Source organism: Anolis sagrei, chromosome 2, assembly GCF_037176765.1.
Source record: "Anolis sagrei isolate rAnoSag1 chromosome 2, rAnoSag1.mat, whole genome shotgun sequence".
Lineage (NCBI taxonomy): Eukaryota > Metazoa > Chordata > Lepidosauria > Squamata > Dactyloidae > Anolis > Anolis sagrei.
The window spans coordinates 122323638-122349070 of record NC_090022.1 but is presented as its reverse complement, the minus strand read 5'-3'; the positions used below and the strand labels follow the sequence as shown (position 1 = coordinate 122349070).

The following is a 25433-nucleotide window of genomic DNA, read 5'->3' as shown; positions in this document are numbered from 1 at the left end:
TGCTATCTATTTAACTTGAACTGGGTCTAAATAAATGGGCCTGAACTTGGTGTGGCAAAGCCAAGGTAGAGTCCCTTCCCAGCCTACCCCTCAGCTAGTTAGGGCAAAACACCTGGGTCCCTGAATACCTATCCGGGCAATCTCTAAAGGAAATTTGTTGGAGAAGTCTCTCTCAAAGTAATTGAGGCCAGACTCTTCTCATTCCTAGGCCATCTGATTTCACCTCACCTCATCAAATAGACCCTGAGTGTTTTAGTTAATGGCCTTCACCTCTGAGGGGGGTGCCTAGGGTGTACACCAAACCTTTTGATTTCCCTTACCTATTTAACATTGAAGCCTGTTTAAGGCCACACCATCCCAATTTGCCCCGCAACAGTATAGGAAGCAAAAAGTTCCTACCTTTTCATTTTTCTAGTACCGTGTATGTACAAGGTGCTTTGAAAAGGTCCCTATCCTCAAAGGCCAAACACAAATAATAAAGAGAAGGACAACAGACATGGGGTTATTGGCAAATACATGTTTCTATCATACTTCAATTTAAGTACTGCAAGGAACTAGCACCAGGCTATATTTCTATAGTTCTTATGGACAATATAATTTTATGATAAAAAGCACATTAGATGTTATATCTGGAAAAAATGTTGAAGAATGATTAGAAATAGAATCACTTGAAGCCACACAACAACAATAGATTCCTCTGAAAGAAGACTTTGTTCATAATAAACATGTATGTGTGGGATGTATGTTCGAATGAGTTTACATATGTCAATGAGAGTATGGAATAAACGGTAAACTCTGTGAATGATAGCATTCAATTACTTTACTGTCAAAAATCATTCAATGGACAATCTGTTTCAAAATCCAGTGTTTTCAGTCAGCTGATTTCTAATTAATGTTATCCTTCCAGCCCATGGGCATTTTCTCCATCCTGGAAGAAGAGTGCATGTTCCCCAAGGCAACAGACACTTCTTTTAAGAACAAGCTCTATGACCAGCATCTTGGCAAGAGCAACAACTTCCAGAAACCCAAGCCTGCCAAAGGCAAGGCTGAGGCCCACTTTGCCCTGGTGCATTATGCTGGCACGGTGGACTACAACATCACTGGCTGGCTGGAGAAGAACAAGGACCCCCTCAATGATACCGTGGTGGGGCTGTATCAGAAATCATCCATGAAGACTCTAGCTCTACTGTTTGCTGATCGTCCTGCAGATGCAGGTAACAGTTGCAAAATCAACTCTTTGACTCATACATGTTCAAAGAAATGCTTCTTTTGAATAATCCGTCAAGTCTCATCAAACTTTTTCAAATGTCTCTTTTAGAGGGTAGTGGTGGTAAGAAGGCTGCCAAGAAGAAGGGTTCTTCCTTCCAGACTGTGTCTGCTCTTTTCAGGGTACAAAACAATACTAAAGTTTCCTTTCTTTGTGACAGTTAAAAAATATGTCATATGTCAAAGTTGTTGCTTTTGAATTTCTTAATATTCTTAGTATATGAATATTCTGAGAAAGTTGTTCTGAGAATACTTCAAGAAAGATTCTGTATCAGAGCAAATTAATTGAGGCTTTTAATTTTTTTTTAAAATCACAGATTTAAATCACAGAATTTTAAAAAGCATGCCCATATCTTTTCACATAATTTTCACAATGAATGTGAAAAAAATGCATTTTCTAAAACTCTAAAATATAATCTGCAATCAGTACACATACCATTTTGCCTAGAAGCTATACTTCTATGCTACATTATTATATATTAGTTAACAATACAACTACAAAATATTATAAAATAACTAGCTATTTGTATGACTGTCATAGACTTTCTATGGTCAAGGAGGCAAGTTTCAGTTAAACCTGAATGGCAATTTAATTTACTCCAAGTGCAAATAACTACAGCATAATTATTAAATAAAGCTTTAGAATTGTGTGTTAGGAACGTATGTGAAAGCTGGTGTTTATCTCTTTTATATCTGAAATACTGTATCTCCCTATCTCCACTCAACTAACTGCATGAATACTTCTCCTCTGCTTGCAATACATACCCCTTTTCTGGTTTGTTGCACAAAGTATTTATTTTCTGGTCCTACAGGAGAACTTAAACAAGCTGATGACCAATCTGAGGAGTACTCATCCACACTTTGTGCGCTGTATTATTCCCAATGAAACCAAAACACCTGGTAAGAGCATTGTCCTATAAAATTATATGTGTGACAGTTTTTGTCTTTCTGTATCATACCATTTCATGTTGATTGCTGACTTGATTTATTTTGAGAAATGCATAGTATACATTGTGATATCCATATTTTCTTTGATTTTCCTAAGGTGCCATGGAACATGAGCTTGTGTTGCATCAGCTGAGATGCAATGGGGTATTAGAAGGCATTCGCATTTGCAGAAAAGGATTTCCCAGTAGGATCATTTATGGTGATTTCAAGCAGAGGTCAGCTTGGACGTCCTATGAGCTCCATTTGTGCATTCCATATATTTTATTTTAATGTTTCAAATCAACCCTTTACTGTTATAAATTAAAGCAGACTTAGCTTATTACAGGATCATATCCAGTAGAGTTGTTGTCTTAGAGCTTTTCTACACAGTCCAGAAATCCTGTTTTGACCAGAAGTTTCTTCTGGATATCCAGGGACTTTCAGTTAGTAACAAAGGGTAAACCCAGTTAACCAGATTCTACCACATGTTACAAAAGTTCCAGAGGAGTCCTTCACTTCTGCATTAATGTGGAAAGCTGGTCTCATTTTAATTTGAACCATTCACTGTCCTCCTGTTCCAGCACCACAACTATCTTTTCCCTGCTTTCACATTGGGCCCATGTTGTCTTCCAGTGGCACAATACAGCAAAGGTAAGATGACTGTCCAGTGGAGCCGAATTAGTTGGAATTTCACTGGATTATCTGGATTCTATCCTGCTGCTGCTGCTGCAGGATCGAGATGGGTCGTGTAGCCCCCACCGGGCCCAGTCCAAACTATTCTGAACCAATGTGTTGATGTGCCTCTGTGCTAATTTCTCCCATTCTGAGGGAGAAAGCTGTCTTGAAATCAGTGGACATAGATCTGAGAAGACAAGTATAAGACTGCACCATTATTTTTGATCAAAATCACTATGTATCCTATTAGGATGAAGTGTATTGCTTTCTTGGTATGTTCTGACTGTTTTCAGAGGTATTTTAGAACAGTCAGTTTCAATGTTCAGTAATGCCATGATATCAGTTCTGGGCCAAATAACTGTAACAAATTGACTTTCATGGAAAACCTTTCAATTTTCTATTTTTTTCTCCAACAGATATAAAGTTTTAAATGCAAGTGCAATTCCAGAAGGCCAGTTCATTGATAGCAAGAAAGCATCAGAGAAGCTTCTTGGCTCCATTGATGTTGATCACACACAGTATAAATTTGGACATACCAAGGTATGACTAATTTATGATACAAATGACTTTTAAATTGTACAGACACTACGTGTAGCATTTCACAACATTTATTTCCCCAGGTGTTCTTCAAAGCTGGTCTTTTGGGTCTTCTGGAGGAAATGAGAGATGACAAGTTGGCGCACCTGATAACACGCACACAGGCTATGTGCCGTGGATTCTTAGCAAGGGCGGAATACCAGAAAATGTTGGCAAGGAGGTATGACACACCTTTATATTTATTTAGAAAAGCATACTTGTTATTATGGATTTAGCTTTACCGTTTCTGTTAATACATTGTTAATTCTACTCACTGGTGCTCGATGTGTTTTGATCACGCACGCCTGATAAAAATTACAGATTTTTTCAATCATTTTTTGTTACTGGGTTGTTAATTTAAAAAACTTAATTCTTTTTCAAAATTTTCTTAAAATAATTAGTAAAGAAAGATCTTAGGACAGTTTTTTGTTGAACTGAAATTATTCTGAAGAATTGTTTGGAGCGTGTCAACTTCTTAATAAAATATTTGATGATATATTTGGGTTAGTTTTTGTGATTTACTAAGGTGTTTTCTTTATTCTGGTTGTTGCAATGAGATTGTTTTAAATTAATTGCCCAATTTGATGATAATTTTAATGTTAAGCTATTCTCTTTTATTCCCCTCCCCCTCCCCCATTTTCTTTCTTTGTTTCTGCCCAGTTTATGTTTATTCTTTTATGGCTATAAGTTTTTTTGGTAAAGTTTGGAGTGCTTTTCAATTTTCACAAAGGCCTTTGGCCATAGGCAATCAGAGCTTGACTAAATTACTACATGGTAAGTAATCTATTCCTTAACTTTGTTGACAGAGAGGCCATATTTTCTATTCAGTACAATATCCGCTCATTCATGAATGTCAAACACTGGCCATGGATGAAGTTGTTCTTCAAGATAAAGCCTCTGCTGAAGAGTGCCGAGTCAGAAAAGGAGATGGCCAACATGAAAGAAGAGTTTGCAAAAACAAAAGACGAGCTTGCAAAATCAGAGGCTAAACGGAAGGAACTTGAAGAAAAAATGGTGTCCCTGATGCAAGAGAAGAATGACTTGCAGCTCCAAGTCCAGTCTGTAAGCATTGGCAAGATCTTTTTTTTTTGCTGTTCTATTGATTTGATGAATTATATTAGTTAGTTTTATGAATTTAGTTATCCCAATATTACAGGGAAAATGTAGTGGGCTATTTAGGTTTTTGAGGAATATAGCTATATATAATAAATTTATCTTCACATGATATATATAGTTCAAAACTGTATTTTAATTCTGAATAAGAGATCTAGTTTTAAAATTTATCTCTTTGTTTTCAAATTAGCATTGACTCTAGACAGCTTAATTAGTCATAGGTTGGATTATGATTTACAAATCCAGGCAAAGTATCTATGTACTTTATGAGAGACAAAAATAAAGGGAGAGGACAAGCTGATTTTGTGGTTATACTTAAGTTCATAGAAAATATTTGTGAAGAGAACATTGTCACAAAGAAATTTTCCAGACTGGTTTCTTGATTCTGGAAAGTATCAGTAAACATATCCACAGAAAACGCTGCCGCAAATACGCATTACCTTTGCTTAGATTGGGTAGAGTAGTTATCTCAGTTTGTGAATAAAACTTCTGTATTGTTAAAAATAATAATGGAATAAACGTATTATATATTTGAATATCAATATGATAGTTAATGTGACTGCAAAAACCTAGTCAGGCAATTAATTTTCTGAATGGGGTTAGACACACTGGAGTTTGACACAAAAACAAACATGGATAGTCCATGTGTGTATTTTTCTTGAACACTACATAACTATTCTCCATCAATGTTAGAAACAAAACATGCAACAAAGATTAATAAATACTCTAGGTTTATTCGTTTTAACATTACACTTGTTTTTAGGAAGCTGATGGCTTGGCAGATGCTGAGGAGAGATGTGATCAGTTGATCAAAACCAAAATCCAGCTGGAAGCTAAAATTAAGGAGCTGACTGAAAGGGCAGAAGATGAAGAGGAAATGAATGCTGAGTTAACAGCGAAAAAGAGAAAACTGGAAGATGAATGCTCAGAGCTGAAGAAAGATATTGATGACCTTGAGCTAACACTGGCCAAAGTTGAAAAAGAAAAGCATGCTACAGAAAACAAGGTAGTAACTGAAATGTGCTCAATTCTGTGGAATGATGCATTGATAATGAACAGTATGGCAATACATTTAATTATTATTTTCTCCAACTATAAAAGGTGAAAAATCTCACTGAGGAGATGGCAGTCTTGGATGAGACAATTGCCAAACTGACCAAGGAGAAGAAAGCTCTCCAAGAGGCTCACCAACAGACCCTGGATGATCTGCAGTCAGAAGAGGACAAAGTGAATACTCTGACCAAAGCCAAGACCAAGCTGGAGCAGCAAGTGGACGATGTAAGCACAAGGAGAACACAGAGAAGCAGAGTTCTGAGGTAAAAGTACTATTATAATGCCAAGATCTTCATGAACTCTTTCTCTTCAGCTTGAAGGGTCCCTGGAGCAAGAGAAGAAGCTTCGTATGGACCTTGAAAGAGCCAAGAGGAAGCTTGAAGGAGATCTGAAGCTGTCCCAGGAATCCTTAATGGATTTGGAAAATGATAAGCAACAGCTGGATGAGAAACTTAAGAAGTGAGTAAAATCTTTCAGGAAATAATAATAATAATAATCATCATCATCATCATCATCAAGGCTTTGAAGCTGCCAGGCTATTCAATACTAATCAATCTGCCAATTGCATCATTCACACCTGCCTCAGGCAGACAAGAGTTCTTTCTCCCACCCTAAACATTCCACAGATATATAAACCCCACTTGCCTAGTTTCCAACACATCTCACAACCTCTGAGGCTGCCTGTCATAGATGCGGGCAAAACATCAGGAGATAATGCTTCTGGAACATGGCCATACAGCCTGGAAAACTTACACCAACCCAGTGATTCTAGCCATGAAAGCCTTCTTCAACACATTAAAAAACTTCATTTGTATCTGCCCCTCAGATCAATAGTATGGGAGACTGCTTAATTTCCCCGGGGAGGGCGTTACAGAGCCGGGGGGAGGGGCACTATAAAGAAGGCCCTCTCCCTTGTCCCCACCAACCATACTTGTGACAGGGGTGGGACTGTGAGAATGGCCTCCTCAGTGGATCTTAAGATCTGAACAGGTTCATAGGGGGAGATGTGGTCATGTAAATAGGCTGAACCTGAGCCGTTTAGGGCTTTGTAAGTGATAACTTGCACTCTGAATTGGGCCCAGAAACACAGGCAGGCTGTGGAGTTGTTTTAACAAGGGGGTGGTATGTTCCCTTTGATTAGCTCCTGTTAAAAGTTTGGCTGCTGATCTTTGAACTAATTGTAGTTTCCAAGCCATCTTCAGAGGTAGCCCCACGTAGAGTGTATTACAGTAATCCATCCGTGATGCAACTAAGGCATGGACCACTGTGGTCATGTCTGGCTCTTTTGAGGTCTTTATGCCAAACATTGTTCATAGATTAGGAAGTTAATTCTCCATGTTTGTGACATATAGGAAAGACTTTGAAATCAGCCAACTCCAAAGCAAAATTGAAGATGAACAGGTCTTGGGCTCCCAGCTTCAGAAGAAAATCAAGGAGTTGCAGGCAAGTTAATCTGACATGCCTCCCTTTTGCCTGGGACACTTAATTTTCCTGGAACATGTTGTTGAGCATATGTGGTTGCTCCTTTTTCTTTAGGCCCGTATTGAAGAACTGGAGGAAGAAATTGAGGCTGAGCGGGCATCTCGGGCCAAAGCAGAAAAGCAACGGTCTGATCTCTCCAGGGAACTTGAAGAGATCAGTGAGCGTCTGGAGGAAGCTGGCGGGGCAACCGCAGCCCAAATTGAGATGAACAAGAAGCGTGAGGCAGAATTCCAGAAGATGCGTCGGGACCTTGAAGAGGCCACCTTGCAGAATGAAGCCACAACAGCCGCCCTTCGCAAAAAGCATGCAGACAGTACAGCTGAACTTGGAGAACAAATTGATAATTTGCAACGTGTCAAGCAAAAATTGGAGAAGGAAAAGAGTGAGCTGAAGATGGAGATTGATGACCTTGCTAGCAATATGGAGTCTGTCTCCAAGGCCAAGGTATGCTAACAGTTTAAAATCCATTGTAAAAACACAGTAGGTTAATTTCTCTTGGTTTATGCTCGATTGGAGTAGAAAAGCTGTGGTTTCTCCAAAATAATACAAAAATAACATTAATATTTATTCATAAATTAAATATTTTAAAGCATCAAAAGAGTTTAAATTTGATTTTACAAGATACCAATATTAACTATAATTATCAGAGAGTGTTACATAAAGATCATATCTGTCTACTGGTTCAACCATCCATCCATAATGTGAGTAGCTTTTAAAAAGCTTTTCTTGTACAGCTCATAAAGTCTATATTTTTCCTTTCGATAGTCTGTTTCATATGCAATGCTCTTTTCTCCAAACCCTTTCTCCTTTTTTAGGGAATCAGAGAGAAAGATATGTGAAAATAAATTTGAACTGCACTGAAGATAAGTAGCATAATTCTTTCTTTTTGCTTCTATACTTATAGGCCAACCTTGAAAAGATGTGCCGTACCCTTGAAGATCAGGTCAGTGAGCTTAAAACAAAGGATGAAGAACAGCAACGTACTATTAATGACTTGAATGCTCAAAGAGCCCGTCTGCAGACAGAATCAGGTAGGACAATTAAGAAAACAATTGATGTAACGAAAAAACCTGAGAGAAAAACATTGGGTTTGTGTGTGTCAGGAGCGACTTAAGAAAATGCAAGTTGCTTCTGGTGTGAGAGAATTGGCCATCTGCAAGGCTGTTGTTCAGGAGACACCTGAATGTTTGGTGTTTTACCATCCTTGTGGAAAGCTTCTCTCATGTGCCTGCATGGGGAGCTGGAGCTGATAGAGGGAGCTCAACCCGCTCTCCCTGAATTCGAACTGCTGACCTGTCAGTCAGCAGTCCTGCTGGCACAAGGGTTTAACCCACTGTGCTACCAGGACACTGGTGGCTCTTAAGAAGATGTTGATTTAAAAAACAATTAAGTGATTTAAGACAAATCCATATATTGTTATGTATTCTGTGCTTCAGGTGAATACTCACGACAAGTAGATGAAAAAGACGCTTTAATATCCCAGTTAACTAGAGGCAAACAAGCTTTTACTCAACAAATCGAAGAACTGAAGAGACAACTTGAGGAAGAGATTAAGGTGTGGACCTTAAATCAAGAGTTTCTCTTAATATCTTTCATAATATCAGAAATATTAACGGCACATGGTGGCTTCTTTCTTATAGTCTCACTAATGCAAGATCTTCCTCATTGGAACTAAGAATTCTTTAAGCCTCCTATTGCTTTGACTGTCTGAACCATCTATAATGTTGCGTTAATTCTATAGGCAAAAAATGCACTGGCACATGGTCTGCAATCTGCGCGCCATGATTGTGACCTCCTTCGAGAACAGTATGAAGAGGAGCAAGAGGCCAAGGCTGAGCTTCAACGTGCCATGTCCAAAGCCAACAGTGAAGTTGCCCAGTGGAGAACCAAATATGAGACTGATGCCATTCAGCGCACTGAGGAACTTGAAGAAGCCAAGTAAGTACAAGGCTCTGCCAAAGACCTCCAAAGAGAATAGACAGGGGTCTCATTCTCCACGTTGTCTGTAAATCTCTGGTTTACAGAGACTTCAGTTACGGCCCTATCTACATTGACCATTTAATACAGTTTGAATCTAGCTTCAGACCACAGTAGCCAGGCAACAAACTGCAACAAAAGTATACTTTAATGCGCACCAGTCCTCTGTGGTTTGTATAATCACAATCCAGAATCAACTGGCTCCAGGATTTCCTATGTAACTATCTGCACAGCAAAACCACTTTCTTCAGTATTGGTTTGAAACAGCATTAATTAGTCAATGTAGATGTGACCTTAATGGAGTAATGAAAAATATTAGAAGAATTATTGTTTTATCTGAACTAGTCTGATTGCACGATGGCATTAATTTTCTGGATATTGGCAATACCATTTGTCACTGTCACCTCAAGATGTTTTGCTGCCTGTGGTGAAGGAGCAAATGGAGCACCTCATATGGATCATTCAAACAAGGTGAATGGTGCCTAGAGCCAGACAAACACTATTTCATAAATTGTATGGCATATGAGGTAAAATGTTTGAGAAGCTGCCTATTTCTGGCTGTAAAAATACATTACAAATACAAATACATTACAAATACAAAATTTGAGACATCCTTCAGCACATTTTGATATACTTCTCAATGAATATATCATAGGGCCTCATCATATTAGCCAGGCAAAGCGTCTGGCCACTGAAATGAGGGACAGCTGGGGTGAATCCGTCACTCCATGCCCCACCCCCTCATAGAGACTCTTGCCCCATCACATAGGAGAAGTGTCGGTTGGTCAGTGCAGGTGTAGAGCCCCCGGTGGCGCAGTGGGTTAAACCCCTGTGCCGGCAGGACTGAAGACCGACACGTCACAGGTTTGACGTGTCGGTCAGGGGAATCCAGGGATGAGCTCCCTCTATCAGCTCCAGCTCCTCATGCGGGGACCGGAGAGAAGCCTCCCACAAGGATGATAGAAACATCAAATCATCCAGGCATCCCCTGGGCAACGTCCTTGCGGACGGCCAGTCCTCTCACACCAGAAGCAACTTGCAGTTTCTCAAATCACTCCTGACACAACAACAAAAAAGTGCAGGTGTATCAAATGATGCTTCCACTCCAGGTGGTGGAGGGGTCTCCACAGGAAGTTCCTTTACGTCATGTGATGGGCGGTGTGCCCATCCATCCTCCAGCTGGATTGGAAGCATAAGACGCTTCCAGACCTACGTATAATGATTTCAATAGAGTCTCAACCAATTCAACATAGTTTGTGGCAGCCACAAAAACAAAGTTTCTTGAGTAAAGCAACTATTTTCAGTCAGTACCGCACAATTAAACAGGAAATCGAAATAATGCCAGAACTCTCCTTAGAAGCCAAAATGACTTAATAGAGACTGTCATTCTCTGGTCATATCATGAAAAGACTAGCTTGCTAGAATAGACAACAATAGTAATATAGAGGGCAGCATGAAAGGCTGCATCTCAGTCCCCTTCTACACTGCCATATAAAATCCAGATTATCTGCTTTGAACTGGATTGTATGGCCATGTAGATTTATATCATCTCGTTCAAAGCAGATAATGTGGATTATCTGATTGGATAACCTGGATTATATGGCAGTGTAGAAGGGCCCTCAGATGGATAGATCTAATCAAGGAAATCAGAACTGCTTTGAATTTGCAAGATCCAAGCAGGGCTGCTAATGGCTTGGAGGTCTCTCATTCAAAGTCATTTTTGATAGCAACTGTAGAAATGTTTTAAAATTAAATAAATTATTGCAATGTAATGGTCACAACTAAGTACAACTGAATCGAATATAGTCCCCTAATCAGTGTTGTCATGACATTTCAACTAGAAAAAAGCTTGCCCAGCGTTTGCAGGATGCTGAGGAACACGTAGAAGCTGTCAATTCCAAATGTGCTTCCCTTGAGAAGACAAAACAGAGGTTGCAGAATGAAGTGGAGGACCTAATGATTGATGTGGAGAGGTCCAATGCAGCTTGTGCAGCTCTAGATAAAAAACAGAAGAACTTTGATAAGGTTCGATATACAAGTTTTTCTTTAATAAGTCATGATTTCATAAAAATGAGAATGTTGATAAAGGTTGCAGATTACACTAACTTATTTCTTGGTGGCATGTTGCAGATTCTGGCAGACTGGAAACAGAAATATGAAGAAACACAGTCTGAACTGGAAGGTGCACAGAAGGAGTCTCGCTCTCTCAGCACAGAACTCTTTAAGATGAAGAATGCTTATGAGGAATCCTTGGATCACCTGGAAACTCTGAAACGCGAGAACAAAAACTTGCAGCGTAAGACCATAGTATTTACATAGACATTTACTTGGATTTCAGAAGTAGGACTTCGGTTGCTTTATTATATGCAATTTATTTTTCCCTTAAGCAATTAATAAGACTCAGTCGAGCACTCCAGTTGTATTAAAGCTTTAATTAATATTAATAGTTGGTAGAATGACTGTACTCTGTAGCTAACTGCGCAGGTGACAAATTTATTCTTCACTTGTTGATATTTTTAATAGAGGAGATTTCTGACCTTACGGAGCAAGTTGCTGAAAGTGGAAAAGTCATCCATGAACTGGAAAAAGTGAAGAAGCAGATTGAACAAGAGAAAATTGATCTCCAGACTGCTCTGGAGGAAGCTGAGGTGAATATGCCATTGCAGAATTCTTTTGAATTATTCAGTATCACACAAAACATCTACTAAGTTTAACTACTATTCTATTAGTACAGTCTTACTAAAATAAATTACTGTTGTTTTTTTAAGCTGTTGAATATATTTTAAGATTCTACAATGTACTCATATTTTAAAACTTTGGTTTTAAGGCCTCACTGGAACATGAGGAAGGCAAAATCCTCCGCATCCAACTGGAGCTCAACCAGGTGAAGGCTGATATTGACAGAAGAATTGCGGAGAAGGATGAAGAGATTGATCAACTGAAGAGGAATCACCTGAGAGTAGTGGAGTCCATGCAGAGCACACTGGATGCTGAGATCAGGAGCAGAAACGATGCTCTGCGACTTAAGAAGAAGATGGAGGGAGATTTGAATGAAATGGAAATCCAGTTGAGCCATGCCAACCGCCAAGCTGCCGAGACATTGAAGAACCTCAGAAATACACAAGGGATTCTCAAAGTACATTGTTACTTCTATAATGAGACTACAGTTGTGATTCTTATTGGTCAAACAGTTTGCTTACAAAAATATCTTTGTGTCCTTTTCAGGATACACAATTGCATTTGGATGATGCTCTGAGGAGCCAGGAAGACCTGAAGGAGCAAGTGGCCATGATTGAGCGCAGAGCTAACCTGATGCTGGCTGAGATTGAGGAGCTCCGGGCAGCTCTGGAACAGACAGAGAGGGGCAGGAAAGTGGCTGAACAGGAGCTTCTAGATGCCACTGAGCGTGTGCAACTCCTCCACACACAAGTAAGTTTCTATTTTGTATGTGTTTGGATAATCTCCAAAGTAGTATTAAGTAAATAGAAGGTAGCCATTATAGGTCATGATCCTATAAAACACTGGGAGGGCATACAGCCATGAACTTCTGAGAGACTAGGTCAGTGGTTCTCAACCTGTAGGTCCCCAGATGTTTTGGCCTTCAAATCCTATCAGCTGGTAAACTGCCTGTGATTTCTGGGAGTTGTAGGCTAAAACACCTGGGGACCCACAGGTTGAGAACCACTGGACTAGGTGGTCAGCCATATCAAGAGCAAGAACATCAGTGGGGACATTCTGTAACTTCTCTTCCAAATAAAATGATGGCTGACTATTGCAAGATGGCCTCCTGCTTGTTGTTGTTGTCATGGCTATTTCACTCATGTTCATCGCACATTGTACTTGAGTTTGAAAGAGCCTGTGGGACATTCAACAAACAAAAAGCCTATCAAATCCCTGCCAACCAAACATAACAGAAACAACCTCTGCCAACCAAACATGACAGAAACAACCTAATCAGTATCTATATTTTAAAAATGAAATAGTGGCATGTATGATAAATTGACTTTGCCAATATTCAATCAAATGAGACCTGATAAATCTTAAGGATAGATAGATACTGACCTCCAGAGCACTCTCTCTCATATTCTGTACTGAGGAGTGAAAAAGATAGTCAAGAAAAGATAGAAAAGCCAAAAAGTCCTACTTTATCCTATGGCCTGCAAAACCTATATTTATTAAACTTAGCGAGGGGGGTATGGATGATCAAAGGGGACGTTAGTCTGAGTACATGGAATTAGACCTAATTCTGCTACTACTCTCTGACCCTGACCAATTCATGAAATAGTGGCTGAACACAAAATGATGGGCATAACCAGCACTTTCATTCAGCCTTGTTTTTTGGCATAATAAAGAGAATACTTACTTACTTACTTACTTACTTAGGCGATCCCTCGTTTTCTGAGGAGAATTGTCTTCCAGTATTCTTGTGGGTCCGTATGTGGCGGTGGAGCCCTATTCTTGCTCTGCATCTTCTTCCACAGTGAGGGCATTGGTTTCCAGGTGGAAGGCGGTCTCGGTTGGGGTTGGCTTGACGCGCTTTTCTCTTGGCATGTTTCTCTCTTTCACCCTCCATTCGTGCCTCTTCAAATTCTGCAGCACTGCTGGTCACAGCTGACCTCCAGCTGGAGCGGTCAAGGGCCAGGGCTTCCCAGTTCTCAGTGTCTATGCCAGAGTTTTTAAGGTTGGCTTTGAGCCCATCTCTTAAATCTCTTTTCCTGTCCACCAACATTTACATTCTTGAGTTCGGAGTAGAGCAACTGCTTTGGGAGACGGTGGTCGGGCATCCGGACAATGTGGCCGGTCCAGCGGAGTTGATGGCGGAGGACCATCACTTCAATGCTGGTGGTCTTTGGTTCTTCCAGCACGCTGATGTTTGTCCGCCTGTCTTCCCAAAAGGTTTGCAGGATTTTCCGGAGGCAGCGCTGATGGAATCGTTCCAGGAGTTGCATGTGACGTCTGTAGACAGTCCACATCTCACAGGCATATAGCAGGGTTGGGAGGACAATAGCTCTATAAACAAGCACCTTGGTATCCCTACGGATGTCCTGGTCCTCAAACACTCTCTGCTTCATTCGGAAAAAAATATTTTTCTGAATAAAGAGAATACTGGTAGGATGACTGCCGATATCTTGGCATGTAGGTGCAGTCATGTATTTGATCCTTCTGTATATATTGTGTTGACCATTTAGAGCACATGTGTCAAACACAAGGCCCATGGTCTTAATCCGGCCCACCGCATCATTTTATGTGGCCTGCATAATACCAGTTTAGAGATTCCATGCAGGCAATAATCCTTACATAAGGTTTTGAAAACCTGTAACTTCTAGCAGAATATGGGTTACATGTGTATAATGTCTTTGTGTTCTTGAAATGGCTCTTGTTTATTATCTATCTTGTATAACAATTATTGATAAACATATCTTGATGTTTTTAAATGTTTCTATTCCCTAGGACCATAAACAAAATGATATAGTACAGGTTCTCCAGATGGCTTTATCAACATAGTGATCTTCATGCCTATTTAGCCTGTATGAGCAAATTGATCTGAGGATGGTGATGTTAGTGTTAGCTGTCACAGTAAGATAGGTTTCTTAATGCTTATGAAGACTGCAACAGGGGAACTGAGGAATTATCATAACCAATACATCACTGGCTGTTAATGAAGAATACCTCTGTCTCCTTCCTTGTGACATTTTTCAACCCAATATTAAAGTTTGTTGTTTTTTTCCCCACAGAATACTAGTCTAATCAACACCAAGAAGAAGCTGGAAACGGATATTGCCCAAATTCAGAGTGAAGTGGAGGAGACAATTCAGGAAGCCCGCAATGCAGAAGAAAAAGCCAAGAAGGCAATCACTGATGTAAGTTGGAAGGTGTTTCCTAATAAATTATTACCTTTTACAGCTACCATCCATGGCTTTTTGAACTGGATGGTTCTTTTATTATTAGGCAGCCATGATGGCAGAGGAGTTAAAGAAGGAACAAGATACTAGTGCACATTTAGAAAGGATGAAGAAGAATCTGGACCAGACCGTGAAGGATCTTCAACACCGTCTCGATGAAGCAGAGCAGCTGGCACTGAAAGGCGGGAAGAAACAGATCCAGAAACTGGAAGCTAGAGTATGTATGCAGTACCTCATATAATTGAATCTCATCAAGTAATTGTTAATTACTTTATGACTCTCTCTGATTTGTACCACTTTATCCACATGAGAAAAAGCTGTGGTTTAGAAGAAATAATATTAAGAGGAGATGATAATATTTTTTAAATGAGATTGATGTTTTAGTCTTGGAAAGAGCATAGACATTCAGTCACTTACCTTAAAACAACATTGGGAAATCTACTCTTGTTCCATTTGTCTCTGACTTCACATTGATTTCTGGCTCTGTCCTAGGATGCTTCCAGGCTGGAGCCAGCCAGAGCCCATTACATGGCACAGGATTACTTCTGATGGGGCTCCTTTCTGGCTCCATCTAGGAAGTGTCCTAGGATGAAGCCCTGAGAACATGGGAGGCTTCCCGTGTTCTCATTATAGAATCACAGAACGATAGAGTTGGAAGAGACCTTGTGGGCCATCCAGTCCAACCCCCCTGCCAAGAAGCAAGGAAATCACACTCAAAGCACAGGGCCAGTGTGCGGGGAAACGGAGGCAGCACTTTTCCCCATGTGATGGGAAAGGTGGCGATGCAGGGTATGGGATGATGGTGGTTTCCCTCCACTGCCCCATAAATTCACCACACTGCCTGGCAAATTTCCCTGCTGTCACCTGTGTTAGGGTCCTCATTGTGATGAGGTTCTTTGTGATGTTGACAGTTATCACTCCAACCTCTATACTCATCAGCATATTTCACATTAAGGAAAGGAACAGACTGGTAGGCTTAACAGATTGTAAACAAAAAAAGTCAGGAATATATATCCGCATACAAAAACTAACAAATGTTAGGTTGATAATTAAGCATTTGAGGAAGTAGGGACACTTTTTCCCAAAGGTGACAGTAGAAATAGACGATAGAGATAAGAAAGAAGGGAAGTGTGAGAAAATTCCAATTGCTCAAGAGAGGGATGAAAAAAGTCAGAGACAAGAAGAGTTTATCAAAGATGGAAAGGGAAGTTTCAACCATTCATTCAGTTCAGATAAGTTTTACGCCTGCATGAATACACATTCTCATTATTGTCAGGATATGAATTGAAGTGCAGATATCTTCATTATTCTATGCCAGGTTCGTGAGCTGGAAGGTGAGTGTGAGAACGAACAAAGGCGTAGTGCAGAGGCTATCAAAGGTGTCCGGAAGTATGAGAGAAGAGTGAAGGAAATGACCTATCAGGTGAGGCTTTAAACCTTTTTAAATGTTTCAGGAAAATGGGGTGGTATCATGCATGTGAAAATTAACTCTCACCCTTCTTCACATTCATTTTTGTAGGCTGACGAAGACCGGAAGAATATAGTCAGGCTTCAGGATCTGGTGGATAAACTACAACTTAAAGTAAAAGCATACAAGCGACAATCTGAGGAAGCTGTAAGTATCACGTGACTAACCTAATTTATTAATCTTTTTGTCTGTTTTATGTTAAGTATATGAAAGTCATTTTTAATTAATATTTCTCTCCTTCATACTGACATGAGGTCCAAACTTTTTCATTCTTTTTTATCTTTTCCATCTATATCTGATTTTTTTTGTATTAAATTTAATCTGTTGTTATTATGAAGGGTTCTCAATGCTTTTATTAATTCTTGTCTATTTGCATTCAATTTTCAACAATTTATCCTTTAACATACAGTGTCCTCTTATTACAGAACCTAGCTGTGTCCCATACTGTACTTACTGATTCTGTGCCCTTATTCTCATTAAAGTAGAATTTAATTTGCTTTATAATATAATCCTTATTCTCTTTCTTTGTCTCATGATTAAATTGTTGTATTTCCATATTCTGTTTTTCTGTTCATTATTCATTTCAAATTCTGTAGTTAGTGGTGCATGATCTGATGTCAGATTATTGATTAAGACTGGCTATATGAAGCACATAACTCTTTTGTTCCAGCAGCTTCACCGACTGCTGGTCCACTACTAAGCACAATCCAAAGGACTGTTTTGGATCTATAAAGCTTTATAGGGCTCAGGTCCAGTTTATTTGAAGGGCCATATTTCCCTTATGGAAGTGCCTATTTTGATATCTTCTCGGGGTGCCCTTTTCTTTGCACTAGTACCCTCATACCTAGTGAGAGTGATGGGAACACTGGGGAAGGTCTTAGTCTGCCCCAGGCTCTGGAACTCCAAGAGAAGTTAAATTGGCATCTTCCCTCTTAGTGAAAACAGGACAATATTTTTTGTTTCAATGGGACTTTAATAACAACAGCAGCAGCAGCAATAACAACTTTATTTTTATAACCCACCTCCATTTCCCTAAAGGGACTCATTCATTTTTCAAAATGTTAATTATTTTTTGAAATCTGTTGCAAACTGCCTTGAGTCCTGAACTGGGGAAAAAAACCAGATAATGATGATGGTGATGAGGATATGATGATAATGATTCAATCTATGCTGTTTACCAGGAGGAACAGTCCAATGCGAACCTTTCCAAGTTCCGCAAGATGCAGCATGAGCTGGAAGAGGCCGAAGAGCGGGCTGACATTGCTGAGTCCCAAGTTAACAAACTCAGGGTGAAGTCCCGAGAAGTGCATAAGAAGGTTGTTGTAAGTGAAGAATAAGATGCCTTGGACGCTGTAGAGTGAATGAGGAGAAGCACAAAATGTGAAGCTCTTTGTTCCTTCATGTATTTATAGTCCTGTTTTTCCTCAGTGTTTAGAAAATAAAGTTGTAGAGCCTATTGCATATTAAAACAGGTGTGTTTTTTTTCTTTTAAAGGGTATCTATTAGGATATTCTTGGTAGTGAATTTAATATACACATTTCCACAAAGCTTTCACCTACAACAAAGGTAGGCAGCTGTGCACTAGGAGATGTTTTTGCACTGCAGTGCACATCATTTCTCATGACTGACATAGGTTGTTATGGGTTGATGGGAAATAAAAGTCAAGAACAGAAGGATAGCCACAGAGCTCTATTTAGTTATGAGAAAATGTTTACAACCATATACAAATGTTTGAAAAAGTTAGGTTTTTTACCACATCCCCAAATCTATCTGCTTGTGTAGATTATAGCCTCTTTTCAACACACACACACACACACACACACACCATTGATTGGGTAATCAGTAAATCATAATGGAATTGGAGGTTTCTTGGAGTTGAATGGCTTAGTTGGCTTGGGTTTCTCATTTAAGAAAGACAAATGCACATAAATAACATGTTTTGGTACCTGTATTGTATAAGATTATGCCATTTGATGTCATATATTTTATCAAATATTTTGTCTTCGGTGGGCCTTCTAAATATGGGCCTGGAAAAAATAACTGATGAGCTCAGGCCCTCTTGTTCCCTTCAAGTGGGGTTGAGGAGATAGTTAAGCCCCTATACATCAACAAGACTTATTCAGATTTAACTCTTTGCTCTAAAGGAATAGCTTGGCATTTGGCTAATCCCTAATGCTCAGTTGCCAAAGATATAAAGGTTCAAGATGCAGAAACACGAGTGTGTTCTAAATAAGGTGTGTGCATCACCAGTAGTCTCAAAATGTCAAGTGCTAATGTAAGAATCTATTAAATCAACTTATGGATTTTCATATAGGCTTTCTAAAACATTTTTATTAGAGCTATGAAACCTCATATTAAAAGAATTATGAGTTAAGAGTGCTTTCAATCAGAATTAAATTGTGCCTTGCATACCTTGTTCATAGGCTGTTAAAGGGATTCAGGTATGGTTGTTTAACATTTTGTAACCCTATCATGTTGAGGAGAGAAAGACCAACTAAAAAACTCATAGAGCTAAGAAACATGAAACAGATCCAGCCCAAGGCATCATTTAACCTATGAAGTTATTTTGGAACATGAAGCTGAAAATCCCATAACAGTGACTCCTTGTTATTGGTAGTAAAAATAGAATAACTTAGATATTTAACATTGACATCCCAAATGTGCTTCCCAGCAACCTACGCATGTGAGGTATTTCATGCATTTAAACAGTAATTATCATATTACTTAGTACACATTTCTGAAAGGGAAAATTCCAGACTGAGCATGCTAATGTGATGAAGATGAGCACTGCTAGCAGCCAAATCTTGGAAAGTAGAACTTTGAGAAAATTATTAATTGGGCAACCATGCAGGTCTCTGCATTTGCTGCTGCAAAGGTGCATATTGTTATTAGCAGTGCAAGAAGGGAAGCAATAATTGTTATACATGTTATAGTGAAACCTTTTGCAAAGTCAAGTACATCTGATCTTGGGATTTCAAGTATGTCTGATCTTGGGATGAAAAACCTGGAAGTAGAATAAAATGACTGAACTAAGTAAAATAAATGTTATAATAATGAGCCACTGAAGTAAATGCTGTATCCAGTTATGGCATTCAATCACTTTTCTACATTTAGTTGTTCAAATTCTACTTATACTACATTGCATTTGCATTGTTAGATAGCCAGAATGGTGTAGTGAAAATTTGACGATGACCTCATCTACACTGCCATATAATTAAGTTTCATACTGCATTATATGTCAGTGTAAGTGGGGCCTATAACTCTGGAGACCAGGGTTTGGAAGCCCACTGGGTGACTTTGTGCAACTCACACACATAGCCCTAGACAACTCCATGGTAAATTTGCCTCAGGGATGCGCAAGACAACTATATTAAACACCACTGCCATATTCCGTTCGTCTCCATAATGTGTACCAAATTCATGTTATTGTACATTTGCCTGCCAGTCATTTGATCAAACACTATGATCAAAGCAAGGAAATATCTTAGTTGAAATGGTTGTGGCATTAAGCATAAAAAATAAACACTTTTTGGGAGGTTAATTGCAGTTCTGATTCACCCAGCATGTCCTATTTCCTAAGTATAGCCACTGCCTTCTGTCTTGTATACTTCTGACTTGGTGAGTAGAAAGCTTTTGTACAGGTGATCTTAATGCTTTGGTGCCCACTGTTGTATATTTATACTATGCTAATATATAGGATCCAGCAAACAGTAAATTGCTCCACACTGTACAGAGGATTCAACGTAGAGAGATGCAATTTTCTGCATTAGCCCTATGCTTTCTTGAATATAGAATTTCATCTTTTACCTGTATTGTTCTTTGCTTGCTGCTGGACAACTGGCTTTTTTCCCCAAAAATTCTGAAATTAATCCAGATTAAATAGGTATAAATAAAAGGGGCAGTAATTCTGAAAGAGGCAAGATCTGTCTTACACCTGTTTCACATAATGCTTCTGTCATGGTTTAGTTAATTCAAAGGAATGGAGCAATGCAGGTAGTGTGGGAATGGGCAGGAGCTGCCCATTACAAATCAAAAATCGTAATGTGCATTCACCACAATCTGTAGTTCATACACTCACTTCAAATCATCTATCCCACGAAGCTCACAAACTGCGGAAGAAGCTTTAAATTATGATCAGGGGTGATAAATATTGCTTGAGGTCAAAGAATGAAGTGACATCCTTACAGTCCCTGTCCTTATAGTCAATACATTGCCCATAGCTTGATGATACAGCTTTAGAAGAGCCAAAATCTATATACTGTGAAGGCAAACCATAGAGAACAGTCCTGAATTGCCTTGATTTGTTTGTGGGGAAGGAAGCCTTAAAGGGCAGCTTCACTCTGCAGAGGAGGACATGCATCTTTGTAGCAGCACGTGAACATCTCAGGCTCTTCATGTCTAATTGAAAGTTTTTTCATTCTTCCGTCACGGTATCTTCTTCTCAACAACCTTCAGATTGCTACTGAGAAAGACATTCACATTGCTTCGTGGCCTCTTCACTTGAACTGTGTTAAAGAGCACATGCTCTTTATAACTAAAATTCTAATCATGTTCTAAAGGGTTTTGTGAGCACAGTAGTCAGTCATCCAAAGTGGTAATCATAGCAGGGATGCCAAGTGTCCTAAGGCTCCCACTTCTCATCTGTCAGACTCAGCATGTCTATTTTTCAGAGTTTATAATGTCATGAAAGTGATTTTTCTACCGCAAATCAAACTTCTCATATACCAACAATTTATGTAACACAATATCTGACAATGAGTGTGTTCATGTGTGTGTGTTTGGCGTAGCAGCAGTAGAGAGGGCAGTTATTTGACTGCTGTATTCATGAAACTAAAAATAATAATAAAAAAACTTGAATGAAACCAAATTTCCTATTTTTCAGAGGAAATGGTACTGTGTGAAGAGGAGGTTTACATTTGAATAATTGAACAGGAAAATACCAAAAAGGAATAAGTTCTCCAAAACATATATAGAAATGATACAAGTACATGTAGGAATGCAGTGACCCGCGTGTTTCTACTCTAAATATATCCCAGGATAATATGAGTAAGAATGATACTTGCAGTCAACAAACAGTGCCAAGACAATACTTTGCCAGACATATTTGACCGGTGACAGAGGAGGTGGTATTATCTGTGTTATGCTAACCATGAGCAGACCTTATAAAAGAGTTCCTAGGACCTGTCTTGTCTTTGATCTGCCTGTTCTTTGCATGCAGCTTCAAGGTAAGTTACAAAGAGAGCTGCAGGGATGGCTCAGAGGCCTGGAATTCTACACATCCTACGGTCATGTTGCTGCCCCTAGAGCTCTTTAAGATCTGGATATCGGAACCTTTTCATTCATTCACTTATCCTTGGAGCTTTTTTGGGAGCAGGAAAAAGTTCATTTTTTATTATTTATTTTTATTTTGCAGTGTTTGCCATCCTCAAGTCTGCCTAGAGCTTCTTCCACAAGGTGAGGTAAGAATAAAATATGCTAATATTATCCATCACATAGCTATATCTTAACCACTACTGGGAATGTATTTGAAATAGTTTCACCTTCTATGAATATTTGTAAAATACAGGGGAAATAATTCCAGAAAGGGAAGTTTTAGCACTAATAGAATTAATAGTGGGGAAAAAATCAAAAGTAGTATAGCTTTAGACTTAGTGCTAAGAAGAATGTAACATTTTATACTTAAATTTGAATTGAGACCTGATCTTGTAGGAATTTAAAAGAAGATGTAACAGTGACTCAGTAGTACATCTAGTAGAATTAATATGTTGACATTACTTTTGCTACAGTGGCTCAGTGCTATGAAACCATGGGAAATGTAGTTTTGCAAGGTGCTCAGCCTTCTCTGCCAAAGAGTGCTGGTGTCTCACCAAACTACAAATCCCAGGGTTCCATAGCATTGAAATACGGCAGTGAAGGTAGTATCAAACTTAGATGCAGTTTTACTGATGACTGAAACTGCATGCCTAATAAAGAACTGGTTCGACGCTACTGATTGTTGCTCCCCCAACAATTCTTCTAAACAAGTGACTCTCAGGCTATTTGATGTGAGGGTGAGCATTTTTTCACAAATGTGCCAAATTGGTACCCAGTTTCCTAGGGAGTTGTGTCAGAGTAGCAGTTGGTACAGCCATGGGCAAACTTTCTAACTTGGGGGCCTCGTGGCGGGCCAGAGTGGGGTGGGTGGGCCAGTAAGGAGGGGGTTCTCCCCAAGTCCCATCCCTGCCCTTTCCTCCCCTTCCTCTTCCCTTTTGGAGGCATAAAGTGAAGGAAAGACAGGAAATATTTGGATCCCAAAGGGGTTGGTTTTGGTCAGGATGAGATGATGGATGGGAGAGAAAAAGAGACTCTCTTGAACACTCCAAGACAACCTATGCCACTCTCCAGGAAGTTCTTCCTAATCTTTTCAGTTGAATCTCTTTCCCTGCCATTTGAAACCATTCCTCCCTTGTGTCTTGGTCTCTTGAACAGCAGAAAATCAGTTGTCCCTCTAATCCTCAATTTTAAATCTTAAGACATGGTTCTCATGTTCCCTCTCTACCTTTTCTTCTCCCAGCTAAACATCCCCCAGGGGGAAAGGAGGAAGGAAAAAGAGAAGAAAGGGAGGGAGGAAGAGAAGGAAGGGAGGAAGGGAATGGAGGGAGGGAGGAAAGAGAGAAGGAAGGAAAAACAAGAAGGAAGGAAGGAAGGAAGGAAGGAAGGAAGGAAGGAAGGAAGGAAGGAAGGGAAGGAAGGGTGGAAGGGAATGGAGAGAGGGAGGAAAGAGAGAAGGAAGAAAAAACAAGAAGGCAGGAAGGAAAGAAGGAAGGAAGAGAAAGAAGGATGGAATGGAATGGAGAAAGGAAGGAAAGAGAGAAGGAAGGGGAAAAAAGAAGGAAGGAAGGAAGGAAGGAAGGAAGGAAGGAAGGAAGGAAGGAGAGGGAGAGAGAGAAGGAGGGAGGAAAGATGGAAGGACAAAAGGGTGGGAGGGAAGGAAGGGAGGGAAGGACAAAGGAAAAAGAGAAGGGAGGGCAGGATGGTGAGAAAGGAGGACCTAAGAAAAGAGCCCAAGGTGCTGCATCCAGCCCCAGGGCCTGGGTTTGCCCATACCTGAGTTAGTATACCACTTGGAGTATCATTGTTCTAAATGATGCTTCATACTTAGACATGCACCAAACATGACATACAACATACTTTTATCCTCAAATTTCTGGTAAAATAATCAGGAAGAGGTAGAATGCCAAAAAACAACAGAATAGAATAGGAACATGTGCAGTCAACTCATTTGTTTACTGATGGGGAGTGACACTTGGGAAGCAGATATCTTTCCCATAATATGTATTTGATTTTTCTAACTAGAAATGCCAGACATCAAACTTAGCACCTCATCAAATGGGAAACATTGCCAATTGTACAAAACTTTCATTTCATCTGCAGCATGGAGCCCTCTGGCTCCCATCTCATGAAGTTGATCTACTTCCAACAGGGCTCCATGGCACACATGAAATGAAAGCATGATAAGCCACCATGATGGCAACACAGGAAGCTTCCTGTGTTGCATAGGCAACAATGGGGGGAATCTTCCCCCAATGGGATGTGGTGAGGGGCAAGGCGTGTGATACGGGATGCGGAACAATGGGTTCCCCACGCCCCATGTCGGCCCCCGCTGAATTCATCACGATGCGTGGCAAATCCCATCCTTAATGTGATGAGATCCATAAGTCCTTGTGCTTATAAAGTATGTGTTTTAAAACTAAACTCAGTGACATACTGTTGCTGCCGAGTCGAATTTATGACAATGATATGGTAGGATGTAAAAGTTCTACAGAACAGTATAAGGAATATGCAAAGAGATTGCTTTTCAAAACCAAGTTTACAAACATCAGCAAGTAATCCCTGTTTTTGTGTAATGCGGGGAAGTGCTACTGAAAGCAATATGAAGAAAACCACCATGCTTCCCACTATAGGTGAATATGCACTCAGATAAGAAGCTGAAACTCGTGTGTCCATACTATTTCCCAAGCATATCAATTGAAAGAATACAAAATACATGCTGATTGATTAGTACATGCAAATCAGATTTTCTTAAATGAGTTGAATTGGGAAACTTTTGAGAGTGATGTGGTTTGTATGCACAGGGCTTCAGTTTATTTTTATTCATTTATTTCTTGTATTTTAAAATTGCTCAATAGACCTACTGATAATTATTTGGTAGTGCATTATGGATCCTTTCTTACAAAGAAAGGAGTTCTTCCTTGAAGGATACTCCTTTCACCAAAGAAAAAGAATTTTTGGATGCAACACAGTAAACATCTGCATTAAAAAAACAGATGCAGCACAGGGTTGATGCAATTTACAAGAAGAAAACTAAGTTTGTGTAATAGAAAGGCTTCAGTTTATGTAAAAACCTGATCAGCCTTTTGTCCATTTAGTCTTTTCTGGTGAAGTACGTCTGATAAACCGCAGCCATGTCGTCAGACGCTGAGATGGCCGTTTTTGGGCCAGCTGCTCCTTACCTTCGAAAATCAGAAAAGGAAAGAATTGAAGCTCAAAATAAACCTTTTGATGCCAAGAACGCGGTTTTTGTGGTGGAACCTAAGGAGTCCTATGTCAAAGGCACCGTCCAAAGCAGGGAAGGAGGGAAAGTCACAGTCAAGACTGAAAAAGGAGCTGTGAGTAAAATGTAATAAATGCAGCACAATATTTTTTTCACCTTTCTACTTTCTAAGATATAAACCATTCTACTTTTCCTTTTCCAGTCTATAACAGTAAAAGAAGATCAAGTCTTTTCCATGAATCCTCCCAAATATGACAAAATTGAGGACATGGCCATGATGACCCACCTCCATGAACCTGCAGTGTTGTATAACCTCAAAGAGCGTTATGCAGCCTGGATGATCTATGTGAGTACAGTCCTTGTGCCCTGTTTATGTTTGATTTTGTTTTGTACTCAGCTGACACACTATTGTGGTTATACATTAGATCTTAGATGTTTTAAAAAGTTATGTGGCAATATA

The 25433-nt window shown here is 39.6% G+C and overlaps 2 protein-coding genes across 3 annotated transcripts in view; both read left to right on the top strand.

Moving 5' to 3' along the window:
• LOC132768545 (myosin-3) overlaps window positions 1-17777 on the top strand; it is a 111720-nt gene extending 93943 nt beyond the window's left edge. The window contains exons 54-78 of the mRNA XM_067464813.1: window positions 908-1214; window positions 1319-1389; window positions 2079-2166; window positions 2312-2429; window positions 3285-3408; window positions 3489-3625; window positions 4251-4506; window positions 5321-5563; window positions 5659-5835; window positions 5924-6069; window positions 6963-7053; window positions 7147-7536; window positions 7997-8123; window positions 8529-8647; window positions 8834-9030; window positions 10911-11094; window positions 11200-11365; window positions 11593-11717; window positions 11897-12205; window positions 12295-12498; window positions 14805-14930; window positions 15019-15189; window positions 16291-16395; window positions 16492-16587; window positions 17622-17777. Of these exons, the coding sequence (XP_067320914.1) occupies window positions 908-1214; window positions 1319-1389; window positions 2079-2166; window positions 2312-2429; window positions 3285-3408; window positions 3489-3625; window positions 4251-4506; window positions 5321-5563; window positions 5659-5835; window positions 5924-6069; window positions 6963-7053; window positions 7147-7536; window positions 7997-8123; window positions 8529-8647; window positions 8834-9030; window positions 10911-11094; window positions 11200-11365; window positions 11593-11717; window positions 11897-12205; window positions 12295-12498; window positions 14805-14930; window positions 15019-15189; window positions 16291-16395; window positions 16492-16587; window positions 17622-17777 (4233 nt within the window). The remainder of the gene's footprint in view (window positions 1-907; window positions 1215-1318; window positions 1390-2078; window positions 2167-2311; window positions 2430-3284; window positions 3409-3488; window positions 3626-4250; window positions 4507-5320; window positions 5564-5658; window positions 5836-5923; window positions 6070-6962; window positions 7054-7146; window positions 7537-7996; window positions 8124-8528; window positions 8648-8833; window positions 9031-10910; window positions 11095-11199; window positions 11366-11592; window positions 11718-11896; window positions 12206-12294; window positions 12499-14804; window positions 14931-15018; window positions 15190-16290; window positions 16396-16491; window positions 16588-17621) is intronic.
• A 3814-nt stretch (window positions 17778-21591) lies between these two features.
• LOC132765547 (myosin-1B) overlaps window positions 21592-25433 on the top strand; it is a 33874-nt gene continuing 30032 nt past the window's right edge. Inside the window, exons 1-4 of one of the 2 annotated variants that reach the window (XM_067463810.1) lie at window positions 21592-21665; window positions 21854-21894; window positions 24849-25088; window positions 25176-25319. In XM_067463810.1, the coding sequence (XP_067319911.1) occupies window positions 24885-25088; window positions 25176-25319 (348 nt within the window). In that variant the 5' untranslated portion in view covers window positions 21592-21665; window positions 21854-21894; window positions 24849-24884. Of the gene's footprint in view, window positions 21666-21853; window positions 21900-24848; window positions 25089-25175; window positions 25320-25433 lie in introns of both variants that reach the window. The other variant, XM_067463809.1, reaches the window with a different exon arrangement.